The sequence below is a fragment of the Drosophila biarmipes genome, chromosome 2R (genome assembly GCF_025231255.1).
Source record: "Drosophila biarmipes strain raj3 chromosome 2R, RU_DBia_V1.1, whole genome shotgun sequence".
Taxonomy (NCBI): Eukaryota; Metazoa; Arthropoda; class Insecta; order Diptera; family Drosophilidae; genus Drosophila; species Drosophila biarmipes.
In genome coordinates, this window is record NC_066615.1 from 4323361 (window position 1) to 4339726 (window position 16366).

At 44.2% G+C, this 16366-nt stretch overlaps 5 protein-coding genes across 8 annotated transcripts in view; 2 read left to right on the forward strand and 3 right to left on the reverse strand.

Moving 5' to 3' along the window:
* The window catches only part of LOC108029522 (uncharacterized), a 24988-nt gene extending 21528 nt beyond the window's left edge, over positions 1 to 3460 (reverse strand). Inside the window, exons 1-2 of one of the 2 annotated variants that reach the window (XM_050887620.1) lie at positions 3184 to 3460; positions 1576 to 1987 (exon numbers count right to left, since the gene is read on the reverse strand). In XM_050887620.1, coding sequence (XP_050743577.1) covers positions 1576 to 1719 — 144 coding nt within the window. In that variant the 5' untranslated portion in view covers positions 1720 to 1987; positions 3184 to 3460. Of the gene's footprint in view, positions 1 to 1575; positions 1988 to 2931 lie in introns of both variants that reach the window. The other variant, XM_017101822.3, reaches the window with a different exon arrangement.
* Positions 3461 to 6771: 3311 nt separating this feature from the next.
* LOC108029727 (methyltransferase-like protein 25B) lies at positions 6772 to 8641 on the forward strand. 2 transcript variants are annotated; one of them, XM_017102210.3, is made up of 5 exons: positions 6772 to 6955; positions 7007 to 7207; positions 7277 to 8094; positions 8144 to 8334; positions 8391 to 8641. In XM_017102210.3, the coding sequence occupies exons 1-5, from the start codon at positions 6875 to 6877 to the stop codon at positions 8468 to 8470; spliced, it is 1371 nt and encodes a 456-aa protein (XP_016957699.1). In that variant the 5' UTR covers positions 6772 to 6874; the 3' UTR covers positions 8471 to 8641. The 2 variants fall into 2 exon arrangements, with proteins under 2 accessions (XP_016957699.1, XP_043948142.1); XM_044092207.2 differs by lacking the exon at positions 6772 to 6955 and having other exon boundaries at positions 7070 to 7211.
* On the reverse strand, positions 8554 to 10236 carry LOC108029342 (zinc carboxypeptidase). The gene is made up of 2 exons (XM_044092208.2): positions 9778 to 10236; positions 8554 to 9693 (listed from the first exon to the last, which is right to left on the reverse strand). Exons 1-2 carry the CDS (start codon positions 10123 to 10125, stop codon positions 8701 to 8703), a joined length of 1341 nt encoding a protein of 446 aa, XP_043948143.1. The 5' UTR covers positions 10126 to 10236; the 3' UTR covers positions 8554 to 8700.
* A 330-nt stretch (positions 10237 to 10566) lies between these two features.
* On the reverse strand, positions 10567 to 12263 carry LOC108029795 (septin-2). The gene has a single exon (XM_017102309.3). The coding sequence runs from the start codon at positions 12024 to 12026 to the stop codon at positions 10758 to 10760; it is 1269 nt and encodes a 422-aa protein (XP_016957798.1). The 5' UTR covers positions 12027 to 12263; the 3' UTR covers positions 10567 to 10757.
* Positions 12264 to 12815: 552 nt separating this feature from the next.
* Positions 12816 to 16244, forward strand: LOC108029576 (RNA-binding protein spenito). Of its 2 annotated transcripts, XR_006367608.2 has the most exons (4): positions 12816 to 13001; positions 13169 to 13800; positions 13866 to 15746; positions 16035 to 16244. XR_006367608.2 is itself a non-coding variant. In XM_017101937.3 (3 exons), exons 2-3 carry the CDS (start codon positions 13241 to 13243, stop codon positions 15694 to 15696), a joined length of 2391 nt encoding a protein of 796 aa, XP_016957426.1. In that variant the 5' UTR covers positions 12816 to 13001; positions 13169 to 13240; the 3' UTR covers positions 15697 to 16244. The 2 variants fall into 2 exon arrangements, 1 of the variants encoding a protein (XP_016957426.1); XM_017101937.3 differs by having other exon boundaries at positions 13866 to 16244.
* Positions 16245 to 16366: the final 122 nt, after the last annotated feature.

The following is a 16366-nucleotide window of genomic DNA, read 5'->3' on the forward strand; positions in this document are numbered from 1 at the left end:
CTCCGATGCGCTTTGCCACTACGTTTACTGCCGTCCAGAGTGGTGTTCAAATTTGCCGCGTTTAACGATTCAATATGCTTTTAGTTGCAAAAATATTTTAATTTGAAGTTAAAATTATCATTTTTAATTTTTTTCATTTAATTCATTTCCTAACAACTAACAACTACATTTTTCATATATATTTGGTGGAAATATTCAACATGCATCATATTATTGCACTTTCACACTCAATCACTTTAATTTGAAGTCTATATGCCTTCTTACATCTTAAGTAGAAGTCGAATTTGCACAAGTGAAATCTGAGTTAGGTATACATATGTACCTAAGTCTTGGTACTAGGACAAACCAGTTTATTGAAAATGCATTGTAGATTACTCACGGAATAACATAATTTAGTTATTGCCATGGTAAAAACGGGTTTATAACAAAAATAAGCATTTAAATTTTCAAATTTAAACTTATACAAATAAAGTGATCCCCATCAAACCGGTGGTATTATTCATTAATGCTCCCATTATCTCTGTTTGTTCACACTTTCTGCTTATCTTACTGAGATAACAACTATAGTTGTAAACCTAAAAGACAATTCTCCTTTACGAATCCATAAAATTTTTTTTCTTTCATATGCCTACGTGAAAGAAAAACCGGAAATAAAGCTCCACGTTTGGTAATTTTACTAGCCAATGTTACATATTGAATTATTACCATCTGCCATTTAAAGAAATCCAATAGCAGCGGAAGTCTCTGGGCAGTGGTTAACCGCAGTCCCCTCGAGTTACCCAATAACTCAACGGGCTTTGCAACCTGACTCCGGCCGGAATCTAATTAGTGTAAACAGTAAACGTTTTGGCATGGAAACGGAAACAGAACAAGCGCTGGCCATGGACTTTCGCTTGCCACCACGGCCAAAAGTGTTCCGAAATGAACCTGAACCTAGTCAACATCCGCTCCTTCTTCTCTTCCTCCCCCAGACACTTGTGTGAGTGATGCTGATGACTTTCGGTTGGCTGCCGGCCTGTTTGTGTTGGTCAAATGTGCCAGACTGACTGGCGCATCTAGAGTTTGGCCCCCCAGCCAGCAGGACGTGCTTCAATTTGGCTAAAAGCATAAAGTGAGCGGAAAATAAGCTTATTGTGTGGGCGTGACAGGGGCGGATCACAGTACAAGGCCAAGTTTGATGCCAAAAGCCAGACGCTGCCAAAAGCAATTTCCAGAAAATGTCGTGGATATCATCGTCCATCGTCCATCAACATTTAAAAATCTGCTGATGGTGGAAACTATGAGTCATGCATGGAACCCGCACCATAAATCAATTAGGTTCGCATTTGTTTTTCCCAAGCTCCACCCTGGTAATAAGTTCAAGCGCTTCAAATCGAAGAAACCCAAACACAAGCACTGCGGTTTTCGATTTGCCTATTTATCAGTGACAGTTTCAACACACCAGCGCCAGATAGGAACAGATAATTGTTATTTAATACCCTTATCTAAGTCATTCAGCCTAATGTGGGGCGCGGAGTGTCCGTATCAGAGGTCGGTGTCGGCACTTAAGGCCCCCGAAAATGTGAGTCAGCTCACCTGAAATTCTTTGAACTGCTGGTGCGTCTGGACGACGATGTTCTTGAATGAATCGTTCGGCTCGCCGGCTGGTCCGAATGCGATGAATACGATCGTTAGGATTGTCACTCCGATCAGTAGCAGGATCAGGTGTTTCGTGCGCATGGCCGCTAAAATTGACTTTGATTTCGCCTTGTAGCCAATTTTGCGGGCAAATATGCGCTTCAGGGTTAGTGAGGCCTCCAGTCTGAAGGCTGTCGGGCTTCCCTGTAAGCCAGATGGCGAAATTGGTATAGTCCGCTGGGGCTCGACCTAAATCATCATTCAATCTCGCTGGTTTCTAACGTGCAACGGAGTCTGGCACCTAAAATTTAGTTATTTAATTTGTCTTCTTCATTATGGATGTAGTTTTTCGTCGACATTATTCTGCGACCTGTTAATGAAAAACGAAAGCAAGCACCGGTGAATTTGTTAGTTTTATCTTTATATTTATATGTTTTTGACATAGTAGTGGCTATTTTAAAACAGCCAAATAAATAAGGAAACAATGTGAACGCCCCAGATTGTGTAAATAAACTCTTTTTGATTTATTTTTGAGGAATTCCAAACCAATTACTTGAGCAAATGGTTGAAAATAATTTTATTATTTATACATAGTCGCAGTTGTTATAAAGGTACAAGCCTTCAGGTATTCTAAATATGTAAAACATTTCAAACATGTTTTTGCGTCAACGGATTTGGAACCTTCATTGTATACTCGGTATTGAACATCTTGATCCCAAACTTTATTTATCATCAATATTACCTATCTTGCAATGTACATTTTATTAAGTTTACAGAGTGGAGTTTATTCTGTTAACTTTTAATCGCAAAAAGTATAACACAATACAACAAATTATGGACAAGTGCAATGCTTGTATCCTGCAATTTTATCTCTATAATTCCTTAAATGGAAGGAATGTTTACCGTTAAGCAAATAAGAAGTAAATAACATGGACCTTGATCTAAATGTTCAAAATTCAAGATTATTGTACAGTGGTTCTCCAGGTACACTTTTTGTTTATAAACTTTTTATTGAGATCACTGCATCACAAAAGAACTCATTCGATCATCTTTAAGACATTTTAGATCATATCAAAATTAACCCAGTTAGTTTGCAATCCCTGCATCTAATCTGCAGTTGTTAACATCCTCAAAGCAAAAGCCGCGTGGCCGCCCGGAGGGGCAATTTCCTGGCGCCGGGCCAAAAAGGCAGATGACGAGTGCAAGGTGAGGGCAATATAGCGATAAATACAGATGTGCAGGGGCCACATACATGTCGACATGGACACATTACAGGAACAATGTGACAATGATGTGCAATGTGCGTCGACTTACGTTTCTTTGGGCGGCGCTTAACAAAGGGCGGCGGCTATTGCTATTTACAGTTGCTCTTGTTGTTCGGCGCAGGCCGTTTCTGATGCTGGCGAAGATTGGGGGGAGAAATGAAGAAGGCCGAGAAATTACCGGCGCAGCCTCCATTAAACTTTTCTGATAAGCCCACCCGACACACACACACTGGCACCAACGACTTGTTGTTGGCCCAACACTTTTACATAATTTACAGTTTCTGCGGCTTGCGAACCTTACTTTCAGTTTCGCGTTCGCAACGGTAAATAATATATGCGAATCACGACGGGCGGCGCGGCGAGCAAACAAAACACTTGAGTTCTCCGTTCAATAGGCTTGTAGAGCGCTTGTTGTTGTTTCACTTGTTATTCAACTGCAGCCTAAAGTGCTTCTAACAGCGGCGACTCAGTTCACAGACCAACACTTTGAAATATAAAAAACTGCAACTGCACTAGAAACGGAAGCGCCGTGCGCGCTTGGGCTTGCTGAAAGTTTTTTATGCAAATTCAATGGGCCCTAGTGGTGGGGGATCTCCTACGGAAACATCGATGTTCATCTGGAGCCTATCGATATCATCAAAGTTATCCGTTCTTTCAGGGGGTGTCTTTGCTGTGACAGAGGGTGTCTTTGCTAACTGTCAATGTACTTTGGTTAGAACATCCTATTATTTTTTGTCAAACTCTACTTTAATATTCCTTATGTTCAAAAAGGGCACGGTATATTTTGTATAACATAGATTTATAAAATTTGTTATTTTGTTATAGTTTGCATTTCCTTTTTTTACAAATAAATAAATTTACCATAATAACCATCGTGCGTAAAAAACTTTAAATGAATTCATTGATACTTAATGAATTTTATTATCATTGATACCTAATGAATTATGGTGATGTAATGTCTTGATGTACATCCCTAGTTTTAATATTTTGTGGAGTAAACATCGATATTATCGCGACAATATGCTTATATTTAAATATTAAGGGTATTCATGTAGAACCTAATATAGTCGGTGAATTCATTCAGAATATAATCCCATCGGAAACTGTTATGCCAGCCTTAGAAAACATTCTTTCCGTTTTAGTTAGTGTTGCAGGATCGCAGAGACCCTGTTTTGCGGTTAGGCATAATATAAAAAGTTGACTTACCTTCATGTTTCGTCAATATTCATTTTTTAAAAAATTCTGCATCAGCTGTATGATGGATTCAACTTCATTAGGTCTTTGCTCCATTTTATCTGGAGGATAATTGTTTGGTGACATCAACAATTGGAGCCGTATAGCGCCTATAGGAATAATCGCAAAAAAAATTTAAGCCAAAATGATATCCTTAGTGTTTTTAACATGCACGCTTGAAAATAACATTTTTATTTAGTTCTGAATTTCGAATTGTATTTAATCAAAATCGGACGACCATATGATATAGCTGCTATACAAACAATAAAAAAATTGATATAAAAAAAAATTGCAGCTTTGGTGTTTTTTACTCTTGGAAATAACATTTTTTAATTAGTTTTGAATTTTAGACATTAATGTAATAAGTCATAATACTAAGCATGATTATAAAGGTCAAGTTTTGGAGCAAGTTAGGTGGTTCTCCCTCACACTCTTTTAATCGGATACATTTTTCTGCACTTCATCTAACAATTGTAAGCAAAGACAATCTTTCCCTTAATTGGTCGACCTCAATTTCCAAAATTTCCACAATCATTTCCCAATCAAATTAGAATTGACCAATATTTATTTATTTAGTTATTATTGCCATTGGATAAATCCTTGTCTGGCTACAACTAATTAACTTAAATCTTTATTCATAAATGTATTAAAAAGTATTCTATAAGGGTTAGCCCTAACATATCTTTCTTGTCCCCCCAACTGAATCTTATGGTTGAGAGCAGGGAATCAAATATTCTCAGAGCCCTTGTTAATGGCTCATTGCGTGCATAGTTTGTCCTGACAGCACGGTCCGTGAAGGGAACTAAGGTACGGAGTTTCCTGGCAGGAACATAAAAATGAAGGCATCCCAGCAGGCAAGGACAATCAAAATTTCTTACTAGGAAATCATTTAGGAAGACAAGGCCAGCAAATGTACGACGATTCTTCAAGGAACAAGTATGCAGGAGGGAATACGACTAGCATAGGGTGGCTCCATTTCATTAAAACGCAAGAATTGCAATGCAAATTTCAAAAACTTTTTCTGCAACCTTCAAACCTGTTGATCTGGACACTTCCCGAGGAAGCGTATTCAACCCTAGAACAGACAAACGCAGATCATTAAATAAGTACGTTTTTCGCATAAAAAAGCCCAACATTGTATATGTTTTAATATAAGATTGAGGTGTTCAATAAACAAAAATGTTTCATTAAATAATACCCGGAGATCAACTATTTCATTCAAAACAGAGAGAGGGTGGTTATTGATGTGATAAGAGATTAGAATGGTTATAATACGTTTCGCACAGCAAACGATGTGGCACTTGCTAAGGCTTAAAGGCAAATTATTCTTGGAACACCACCTACCGATACTATCTATGTTGGATTGAAGTAATATCGAATCATATAAGGTACTGACAGCCATATAAATCTTCAGATCATCCGCTTAAAGAAGCAAGTAAATATTGCTGCCACTACAAATAGCCATAAGCTCCTTCAGTCTCAAGTCTTGGACGGTTTTTCCAAAATAAAAATTACTTCTCTTGTTAATCTCGCAAATACAAAAAATTAACATTTTAAAAAGAAATAGAGCTTAAATTAATTAGAAAAACAAATTTATTCCAAAGAAATACTGGGACAAGACCTGCGAGGCCAGATCGGTCATACGCTTTGAGAAAAAAACACTCCACAGCTCATTTCAGTACCGATGTTAATAATAATAGAGCTTTTAGATTAGCTGAAGGTTTTTTTGTCACAGCTGCCGTTGTTTTGTAAATATTCGTTAAGCCTTTGGTTTAGTCAATATTCCAATTTAGCAAAAGTAAAAAATATTAATAACGGGCAACTCCGGGCTTTTCTTAGACCCAAATATGAATATTTCGCTAAGATCTCGAAAACAATAAGAAACAGTATTAGAGTCCATTCAAATGTATATCGCAAAGTTAATATTAAATATTGATTACAAATATACATACTACCAATTTATTTGATTACTATTTAATTTTAATATTTTTCTTATGTTCATGTTATGGTATGTACAAATGTAGGGTCGTACTTATACTAATACATATTATGTAATTTTTACTGCGCACTTATGTACATATGCCTGCTGTTTTTTATTTTCACCCGATTGTTAATATTGAACTATTTTAACTATAATATCAATTATCTAAGAGGAGCAACAAAATTTTCAAAACCCAACGCACGAACTTTTCTTTTTACACTTATAATTGCAACTGACAAGAAATGTAAACATTCCCATTAAAATATACCTGGATGCAATATTTTAAAATGGACGCAGATACCCAGATCGCACCAAATACGTTCCCGAACTTACTACTGGGTATCAGAAAACATGTTTCCGGTTTTACTTAAATACCACGATATTTATCGGTTCTTTGCTCACGAACCAATAACAAGTTACACCTCTATAATACAGTTCATTCGCTCAGCTAAAATAGACGTATAATTTTATTGTACATTTTATTAATACATCACATCATAATTAACATATGTAAATAAACTTGCACACATATCGATAAAACTATCCTCGGATTTCAATATACGTATAATTTTACTATACATTTTATTAACACATTATAACATCATAATTCAAATATGTAATAAACTTACACACATATCGATAACACTCTCATCGGATTTCATCGCTCATCTTTATAAACACACAACAACGTTTACCGTTTTATTTTGTACGGGCGGCCAAATAAATCTTTCTTAACCTTTGGTTGGACTGGAAGTAACTTAATACAAAAACAAAGACAATGTTGTTCACGAAAGAAAAATTGGATCAAAGCTTGGGGCTGTTAAAAAAATATGAATGGCTGCTGGATTCTTATGTTTTGGTTAGAACTTACAATAAATAAAAGAGTAAACGATAACAGCGTCGTTTATAGGACTTCTTCCTAGACGACCATTGGAGTAAGCTTCCTGAAAACTGGCAGCAGCACTTGGAAAACATTCCCCTGGATAACCTAGAAGATCTGCTCCAAAACGAGGATCATGATATGCAGCTAAACTGGCCATTGGATCTAATGGACCTGTGGCACGAGCTACGCAAACTCTGCATCGGCCGTGCACCCAAAAAGCAAATCGAAGTTGGTAAAATCTCTTTGGTTTCTCCTCAGGAATCACTACCATATATGAAAATATCTTTTCCGATGTAGAACTCCGTTCCCTGCCCACTCCTGGGTCATCCCAAACTGAAGCACATGTTCCTGAAGCGGGTGAAACCAAAGAAGCAGCACGAGGTCAGACGGATGGCGGAGATTTGTGCTCTAAGCCATAGACAGACACCTGTTGATTTTGTTTTGGACTTCGGAGCCGGTGTGGGTCACCTGGCTCGCATTCTGGGCTATGGATACGGGGTGCAAGTGTGCTGCCTTGAAATGCAACCCGATCTCAACCAGCAGGCGGGGGAAATTGATCTGAAGCTGGAGTCTATGGCGGCGAAACACTTGTCACAGAGCGAAACGAGGCACTTCCGGCGACCTCTGCATCTCACACAGCGCTTGGAGAGCAACACACAGCCAGCTGATTTTCTTTCCAGCATCCGGGAGGCGCTGCAGCTAGAAGACGACAAGTTCCGCTTCGGAATTATCGGCCTGCATCCGTGTGGCAACCTGGGACCGACATTGATGCGCATATTCCTCGGCTGCCCGCAGGCCATGTTCCTCAACTTTGTTGGCTGTTGCTACCAGAAGATGACCACCCAACCCACACATCCTAGGGAGCCATTGCATGGTTATCCGCTAAGCATTTTTCTCAAGGACAAGCCAGGATGCCAGCTCAGTTACGAGGCCCGCGAAATCTCCTGCCATGCAATGGAGGTGTATAGCGATCGTCTCCGGGCCGGGGACTACGAGCACCTTCGAATACACTCTCTACGGGCCGCCGCCGAGCGAATCATTGTCCAGCAGTTTCCAGACCTCCGGCACTGTGCTCTGCGGAATGTTAGGCACTCACCCGGCATGACGTTCCACCAGTAAGTTAAATATTTTCAAGACATCGATAGCCATCATGTTTTTTTTTAGATATTTCCAGAAAGCAGTGCAGGGAACTCGATTCGAAGCTCTGGACAGCCGGGTTCTGAGTGACAAGCAGACAGAAACAGACCTGGCCAACTGGCAGCGCATAGTTTCCTTCTACACACTTCGATTAATGATGGCTCCACTGGTGGAAAGCATTATTCTGCATGATCGCTGCCTGTTTCTAATGGAAAACGGTATAGCTCAAGTTTCATCAGAGTACAATCAAGAATTAGGAACACCTTTCTTGCAGGCTGCCAAGTTCAGATAGAGGCCTTATTTGATCCCCGCCTATCACCTAGAAACCACATTACCATGGCAGTGAAACCCTAACTCGGATTAGGTTGAATTACCCTTAACTGACAACCATATATCCCGCCGAATAGCCATGCAGTAGATTCTTATCGTTAAGTGGCTTCGTGGTTTCACTTTATGTTGTCTTTATATGAGTTTATTTTTTTTAGATAAGATTACGATAACATCGTTTCGCCGATGAAAAATGCACTTAGGGTTTGTCTAGATCGTTGAACGTAAAAAAGGCTGGCTTCCAATACCCAGGGTCCTCACTTGTAGTAACCCTTCTCGGCCGCCGCCTCAACGATGGCGCGGATGGCGGTGAAAGCTTCACTGGCTGTGGGCTGGATCTCCACTGCGGGCAGAATGAAAAGGTCCTGGCTATCAGGGGGACCGCGGAGCTCAAAGGTGTATGCGATTGGGATACCAGCCTCAGAGTGCGCCCAATCCATGCTGCCACCGCTCGACGGATAGATAGTCTCATACAAACTGCCACTCACGTAATCCCTGCCGCTCTCCGACTTGATCGCCGCCGATGCCTTTTTGCCGAACTCCTGCAGATCGTCGTAGTTGGACACCCGCTCCTTGGTGTAGCCATACGGAAACATCATCATTTGGGAGTAGGAGTGCAGGGCAATGTATGTCTTGATCTGCTCGTTAACCGCATTTGCACGTATAAACTCAATCAAGTGCTGGGTCTCCAGCTCACTACCAGCGGAGGGTCCTGCAAAATCGTAACGGGTGGGATCGCTGCTAGAGCCCGTTGAGTTCCAGTGATCCGGATAGTTCCTATTGAGATCCACCCCGCGACAAGTACCGAACAACTGACGGTTCTTGCGCCACATTCGATCGTGCTCAAATGTGTACTTGTAGCCATCGGGATTGACGCAGGGGAAGACAAACCAGTTGTAGTCCTGGGCCAGTTTTTGCACCTTCGGATCCTGGGAGGTCAGCAGCTGGTTGATGATGTAAGTCGCCGCGGCTGGGGCAATCCACTCCCTGGCATGGATACCACTCTCTATGAAGATGGCCTTGTTGTTGGGGCTGCTGGTCAGCTTGACGCCCTTGATGGCATTGCCCTGAGTGCTGGTGCCCATGTCCAGCACGGTCACGCGCTGCGGATACTTCTTTTCCATTTTATCCAGCCACTCGTAGATGGTCTTCAGGTGGAAGAAGTGCTGCCAGTCGAACTTGGAGGCATCAATGCTCTCCGGCTGAACCTCACGCAGATTACGGTCGATCTTCTCCTGGAAATTGTAGGTCTAAAAAGAGGTTTCCTCGTTTAACAAATATACACATTCATATGAGAAAAATCAATTTGTTTTGAAGTATTATTAGCAACTCACCAAAACCCGGTGCTTCACTTTGTAGGTCTTGAGCAGATCTGCAATGTCAGCCACGCGATGCGCCGCCACCAGAATGGACAACTTCTGGCCGATCTCACGGGCATGGCCGATGAAGGTGAGGCTGTCGCTCTGCTCCTCCAGCTTTTGAAACAGTTTAATCTGCTCCTCGTTCTCGAACTCCACGTTGTAGATACGGTAGTTGTCGTAGCGGGCCTGGTCCGGAGGAGCTTCGCTGCAGGCGGAGGCCGTAGCCGCCTCGCATGTTCCACTTTCCAGTTTGGTACTGTTCGCTGCCATCGTCAGAATCAGAATGACTAACCATTGCGCTCCTATCCGCGACGTTAGCATATTTATAAAAATCGTTTTCTATTTTTCCACTTTGTTGTGTTTGCCAGAGAGCGAGAGAACCGACCGCAGAGAGGTAGTAGCTATCAGCGCAGTGGTTAGGAACAGGGCGGCTCGCGGGCTGGGCGGGAAAACCAGAAGTTTCATCACAGCTGTTGGCTAATCCAGGGTTTCCAGCAACCATATTTTGCACGATTCCGCGAAAAAGATACCATTTTCGTGTTTTACAAAGTGTGTCTGGTCAGGCAATTTTCTAATGTTTCAACTTTACGGTTGCAAGATATGTAAATGTTTCAATTTTCCTAGTTTTATTTCGATTGATTTGTTTTGTATGACTTTGCCTTTGTAAATCTGGAAATGCATAATACAAAACTAATTGTTGATATTGAAAACATAATTTGGTTTGCTCCTCAAAAAAAAGCAAAATCAATCATTAAAAACACATTTGTTCAGTTAAGTATTTATTTATTTTTTGCATTTTTATCTAAAAGTAAAAGAAAATCGTCATGATTTTATATCTACGTCAAAGACTAACAAATTATTTTTATATGTATCTAATTTTTATTTAAGTCCCCGAACTCTAAATTGCAAATCGCTCGAATCGCAAAATTAATATCGAGTCGAGTAAGAAGAGACTACTTCTTCTTGCCCCTGCCCAAGGTGAGGGTGTGGGTACCATTTGTCAATTGCAGCCTGCGGCGCTGCAACTCCTGGCAATCCTCCTCTAGTTTGCGACGCGCATCTTCCAGTTGGGCCTTCTCCTCAATGTGCTCTCGCTTTAGTCGCTCGAACTTGGTGTGCAGGTCCTTCTCGCTGTCCTTCAGCTCGTTCTCCTTCTGCTTGACCCTCTGCACGAACATTTGTCGCACTTCTTCCTCCTTGGCCTGCAGGCAAGCCAAATGGTCGGATCTCTTTGACTCGAAGGTCTGCTGGAAGGATACCGGCTGGTTGTTGCTATCCACATCCACAAAGCCCATTTGTTGCAGGCGCCGCTGACGGAAGAGCTCATAGTGCCGTGTGTGGGTTAGCTCTCGCAGATCCTCCATATTTGTGCGTATGAGCATCTCGCGCAGTTTCACAAAGTCACAGTGCGCCTCATTCTCTATGTGTACCGCTCCCCAGGGATACTGCCGAGCACGGACTTGTTTTCCGGCCACCTTTACGAACTCCGTACTGCCAACAACGGCAAAGGGCACGTGTCCATTCATAGAGGCGTTGATATCGGCCACTGTCTCATCGTCCGTAGGAAACTGGTAGATGCTTACTTTGTTCCGGTGCAGCTCCTCCATTATCCGCTCCTTAAAGCCAGACAATTCCGACTTGGAGATGGTGTCCGCCTTGGCGATAACAGGTATAATGTTCACCCGAGTGTCCAGTTGTTTCATGCACACCAAGTCCATGGCTTTCAGTCCATGACCAGTGGGGCATATAAAGTACAGGCAGGCGTGCACACGTCCATCGTGGGCACTGGCCATCGCACGCTGGATTTTAAGCTCCTCCTGCAGATACGCTTCAAACTGACTGTCAACATACTCCACAAGAGCCTTATAGCTATCAGCCTTGTTCACCTGGTCCCCGTATCCGATTGTGTCGCATACGGTAAGCTTCAGGCGGACGCTACTCTCTTGAAGTTCGTAGGTGCATGCCTTCAGCTTAACGTTGGGAAGGCTATGCGGACTGGGGGAGGACCCAAAGCTGGTGTTGAACAGCGTGTCCATGAGCGTGGATTTGCCGAGAGCCGTCTCTCCAATGCACAAGATATTGAAGCTGAAACCGTTCTGGACGCTCTTGTTTACCAGTTGGTCCGGCAGAGTGTCGAACCCCACGTGGCCACCCAGCTGGAGCTGCCTGGGGGCTTTGGGCTCCATCTCCGGGGTCTTCTTTTCAGTCGCTAAGTGCACCATTTCGCTTATAGTTCTGGCAGAACAATGGTTCTGACTGCTAACGGGCGCCACTCTTTATACTCGGAAAATTCAAGGCGGCCGCTTGTGAAAACCCTGCCTTTCTTTCTAATCACTTACTCGGATTTTCCGGCATGTGGCATGTAACGAGATTTTAATTCTGCTCGGCCCTTTTCTACCTGTGATTTATTCTACCTGCACCCTAAACAAATTTAAACGAGGTTGCCGCGTCAATTGCCTATCGAGACAGTGATGCGCGATAACTAAATACATCTAAAACTAAAATATACAAAGAAATTTAACTATAAAACGATTGGATACTATTGTAAATTTCGGAAAATCGTTAGGAAGAAATCTCTTAAATTGCTTTGCACTTGATTTCAGGTTATATGGTTTTTAACAACCTATAACGAAATAAATTAAAAAATTTTAATGTAACATTACAGACATGGGTGTCATCCACACCTTATTAGTTTACATATCACCACCAAAGATAGAAATAAAATTGGAGTCAAAAGAATAGAACTGATCAAGTTACCGTAATTTAAAAAGTTAGAGATTTAACTTCAAAAATATTTTCAAAGCTATGGAATTGTGAAACTGTTAGTAAAATGGACGTATCATGAATATTATTTTTAATAATGGTGAAATATTTTATATTAACTTATTGTAAAAATAAACATAGCTTATACATCTTTTTGCGTTCGAGCTGGTCACAGCAGAAAATTCAACAATAAGCACTTAGGGTCTTTCGGTCAATTCATTAAATTGTTGAATTTTTGACAGTTAAGCAAAAAATAGCCTAATGTGAATCGATAATATCCACGCTGCCAGCACTGGTATGCTGGTTATCGATAAACGCATTCCACTTTCGACGCATACAGAATTTGCAAGCTGCAGAAAATTTTAGAATACGAGGATTATTTGCGATATATTGGCAAAAAAGAGCTGCTGTTGTCTTTGAAGCAAGCAGAAGAGGTAAGGACAGTAAAAACAATGAGATTTTTGCAGATTTGGGTCCTTTTCCGTTTATAGCGGTTTTGCTTTGTCGTCGGCGAGCCGCCATTTTCTTTTCACTTGGCCGCCGCTTGTCTGCTCGTTTTTCAGCATTACTTTCACAAGGCTCCTCTCTCGAATAATTGCAGATCCGCACAACCAAATTACAAGAAAGTTCTCAGGCAGCACCAACCGAGGAAAGAGCACCGGAAGAGCCGCCCATGAGTAGTCATCGAGACGGAGCCGGAGCCGATCGAATCACAATCAAAATCCACAACATGAAGCGCAGCGCCTCGCGCTCCCCGGGTCCGGCCGCCAGGAGCAGTTTGTCGCGCAACTCGCGGAGCATGGGTCGTGGCTACGACAACGGAAGCGGGGTGCCGGGCGACTCTCCGGAGCGCCTGTCGCCGGAGCGCATGCGGCGCCGCTTGGAACGCTCGCCGAGTCCACGTGGCCGCTACGGCTCTCCGCACCGGGAGCCCTACTTGCGTGGTCCTCCACCCGCTGAGCGACCCGCTGCCTACAAAGTCCTGTGCGTTAGCGCTCTGCCGCCCAAGGCTCCGGACGAGTTCATCGAGGAGACCCTGTACCGCGAGTACAAGAAGTTTGGAGACTTCAGTGTGCGACTGGCTCATGATCTGGATGAAAGGGTGGCCTATGTCTGCTTCCGGACTCCGGAGGATGCGCGCGAGGCCAAGCACCACAAGCCGCGCCTCATCATCTACGACAAAATGGCCATAGTGGAGCCGGTGTACAAGTCCACGACTAGACCGGAGTATAGGTAGTGTTTCATCATAAATAATGTAGCTTGTTCCAATAGCCTAACTTATAATTGTAATTTTATAGACCTCGCGGGCACTCCATGTCCCCGCCAGACTACGAGCGCTATCATTACTCTCGATCACCCATGGGCCCGGGGGCTCCTCTGGATCACCGCCGGCCCCCGCTTGATCCCTATGATCGCTACGGTCCTCCCCATATGCATCCGCATGCTGTACATCCACGGGATTACCGGCCAATGCACCACGACTATCCACATCCGCCACGCGGTCCACCTCTACATCGCGGCGGCCATCCGCATCACCTCCATGGTCACGCTCCACCCCATCAGTATGCTCCAATGAGGCCGCTAGCACCGCGTCCACATGCTCCTTACGAAAAGCCAGAAAGCAAAAAGGACAAGTTCCCCAACTACTTGCACCACGTGCAGCCCGAGGATGATCCCCTTTCCACGCGGACTCTGTTTGCGGGAAATCTAGAGGTGACCATTGCCGACGACGAGTTGCGTCGTATATTCGGAAAGTATGGAGTGGTGGATGATATCGACATCAAGCGTCCACCGCCTGGCACGGGCAACGCCTTCGCTTTTGTCCGCTACCAGAATCTGGATATGGCTCACCGGGCGAAGATCGAGCTTTCCGGCCAGTACATTGGCAAGTTCCAGTGCAAGATCGGATACGGCAAGGTGACTCCGGCAACTCGAATGTGGATTGGAGGCTTGGGCGGTTGGACCTCAGTCACCCAACTGGAGCGCGAGTTCGATCGTTTCGGCGCGATCAAGAAGATCGAGTACCAAAAGGGCGAGCCGTACGCTTACATTCAGTATGAGACGGTGGAGGCGGCCACGGCGGCGGTGAAAGAGATGCGAGGATTTCCACTGGGCGGACCGGAGCGTCGTCTTCGCACGGACTTCGCTGAACTACCGGGCGCCACACCGGCACCACCATTTAAGGGCTCCAAGCCGCCATATGACGAAAGTGCGTTGGAGTACCGGCGTCCGGAATATGATCCGTACTACGAGGAGTCGGCGTCCTACGCACCGCGAGGGGGTTACTCTCCGTATCCACCCAGGGGTGGTTACCGTGGACGTGGTGGCTATCGCGGAAGGGGACGCGGCATGTATCACTATCACAACGATGTTCATAGGCCGCCGCATCCTGGATCCTTGGGTGGGTCCTCGTCGTCGGTGCCGCCTCCTGGAGGAGTGGATGATGAGTGGCGACGCCCACCTGGAGAATCCTACGACAGGGGAGCGCGCTCCAGCTCTCGAGAGCCTGGCGTGGAGCGTTCTCGGTCCAGATCGCCTTTGAAGCGGGCTCGCTCTCCCGGATCCGATTCCGACACTTCGACTCGCCGCAACGACGCCCTTGGATCGGCCAGTACGGTGCCGGAGGTGGCTCGCAAGTGCAGTACGGTGTGGACCGGAGCTCTGATCCTTAAGAGCTCTCTGTTTCCAGCCAAATTTCATTTGACGGACGGCGATACGGATATCGTCGAGTCGCTGATGCGCGACGAGGAGGGCAAGCACAACCTACGTATCACACAGCGATTGCGCTTGGATCCGCCAAAGCTGGATGATGTGCAAAAGCGAATTGCATCATCGTCGTCGCACGCCATCTTCATGGGCTTGGCTGGGTCCACGATTGACACCAATTGCGACGATGCCAGCGTGCAGACGCGTCCGCTGAGAAACCTGGTCTCTTACCTAAAGCAGAAGGAGGCGGCTGGCGTCATATCTCTGCTAAACAAGGAGACGGAGGCCACCGGTGTGCTGTACGCTTTTCCCCCCTGCGACTTCTCCACAGAGCTTCTGAAGCGCACATGCCATAGTCTGACAGAGGAGGGTCTGAAGGAGGACCACCTGGTCATAGTGGTTGTGCGCGGTGGAACGGCCTAAGGTGGAGCAGAAGCGGTGGGGAGGAGAGGCGGGTGCTGGACAAACTGGAGGTAATGACTAGCCACAGTGCTCAAGAAGAGGGTCCACCCCACATAACTATAACATAGCAGTCGTAGTCGTATCTTAGATGGCCTGGCCCCTCGAAAGGAGGAGGACAAAGAGGGTCACATACACGCATGGGTCGTGTATGCTCATCCTCCAAGCACCGCACACACACACATAGACACACATGATGCACACATCCAGAGACATGAGCAGAACCGAGGAGATATCACCCACACCTCATGACCCCTAACCCCTAGCGTATTGATTAACCATTAATTAACCTTCTTTTGCAGACAGGATCTCTCTTTATGGTTTCATTTCAAGTTCTCGATGTGTTAGTGCCAGTGAAGTTCATACATCCTTTTATTATTGTGCTAAAAGTTCAAGAAAGTCGATCAAGATTGTATTTAAAACCAAACCTGCAATTTTTTCAATTTTATTATGTTAAAGTGTACAACTGAGAATGAAAAGAACATGAGTAAAAAGATAACATTTTCCAAAAAGTCCATTCGAGTGTCCGCTTTTGACCAACAACTAGTGCAAAGTAATCTCGATGAAACAGTTTTTGTGTTCCTTAAAGTTGATTTCCTATTTTGATTTGTGTTACGCTGATGATTTCGCCTTT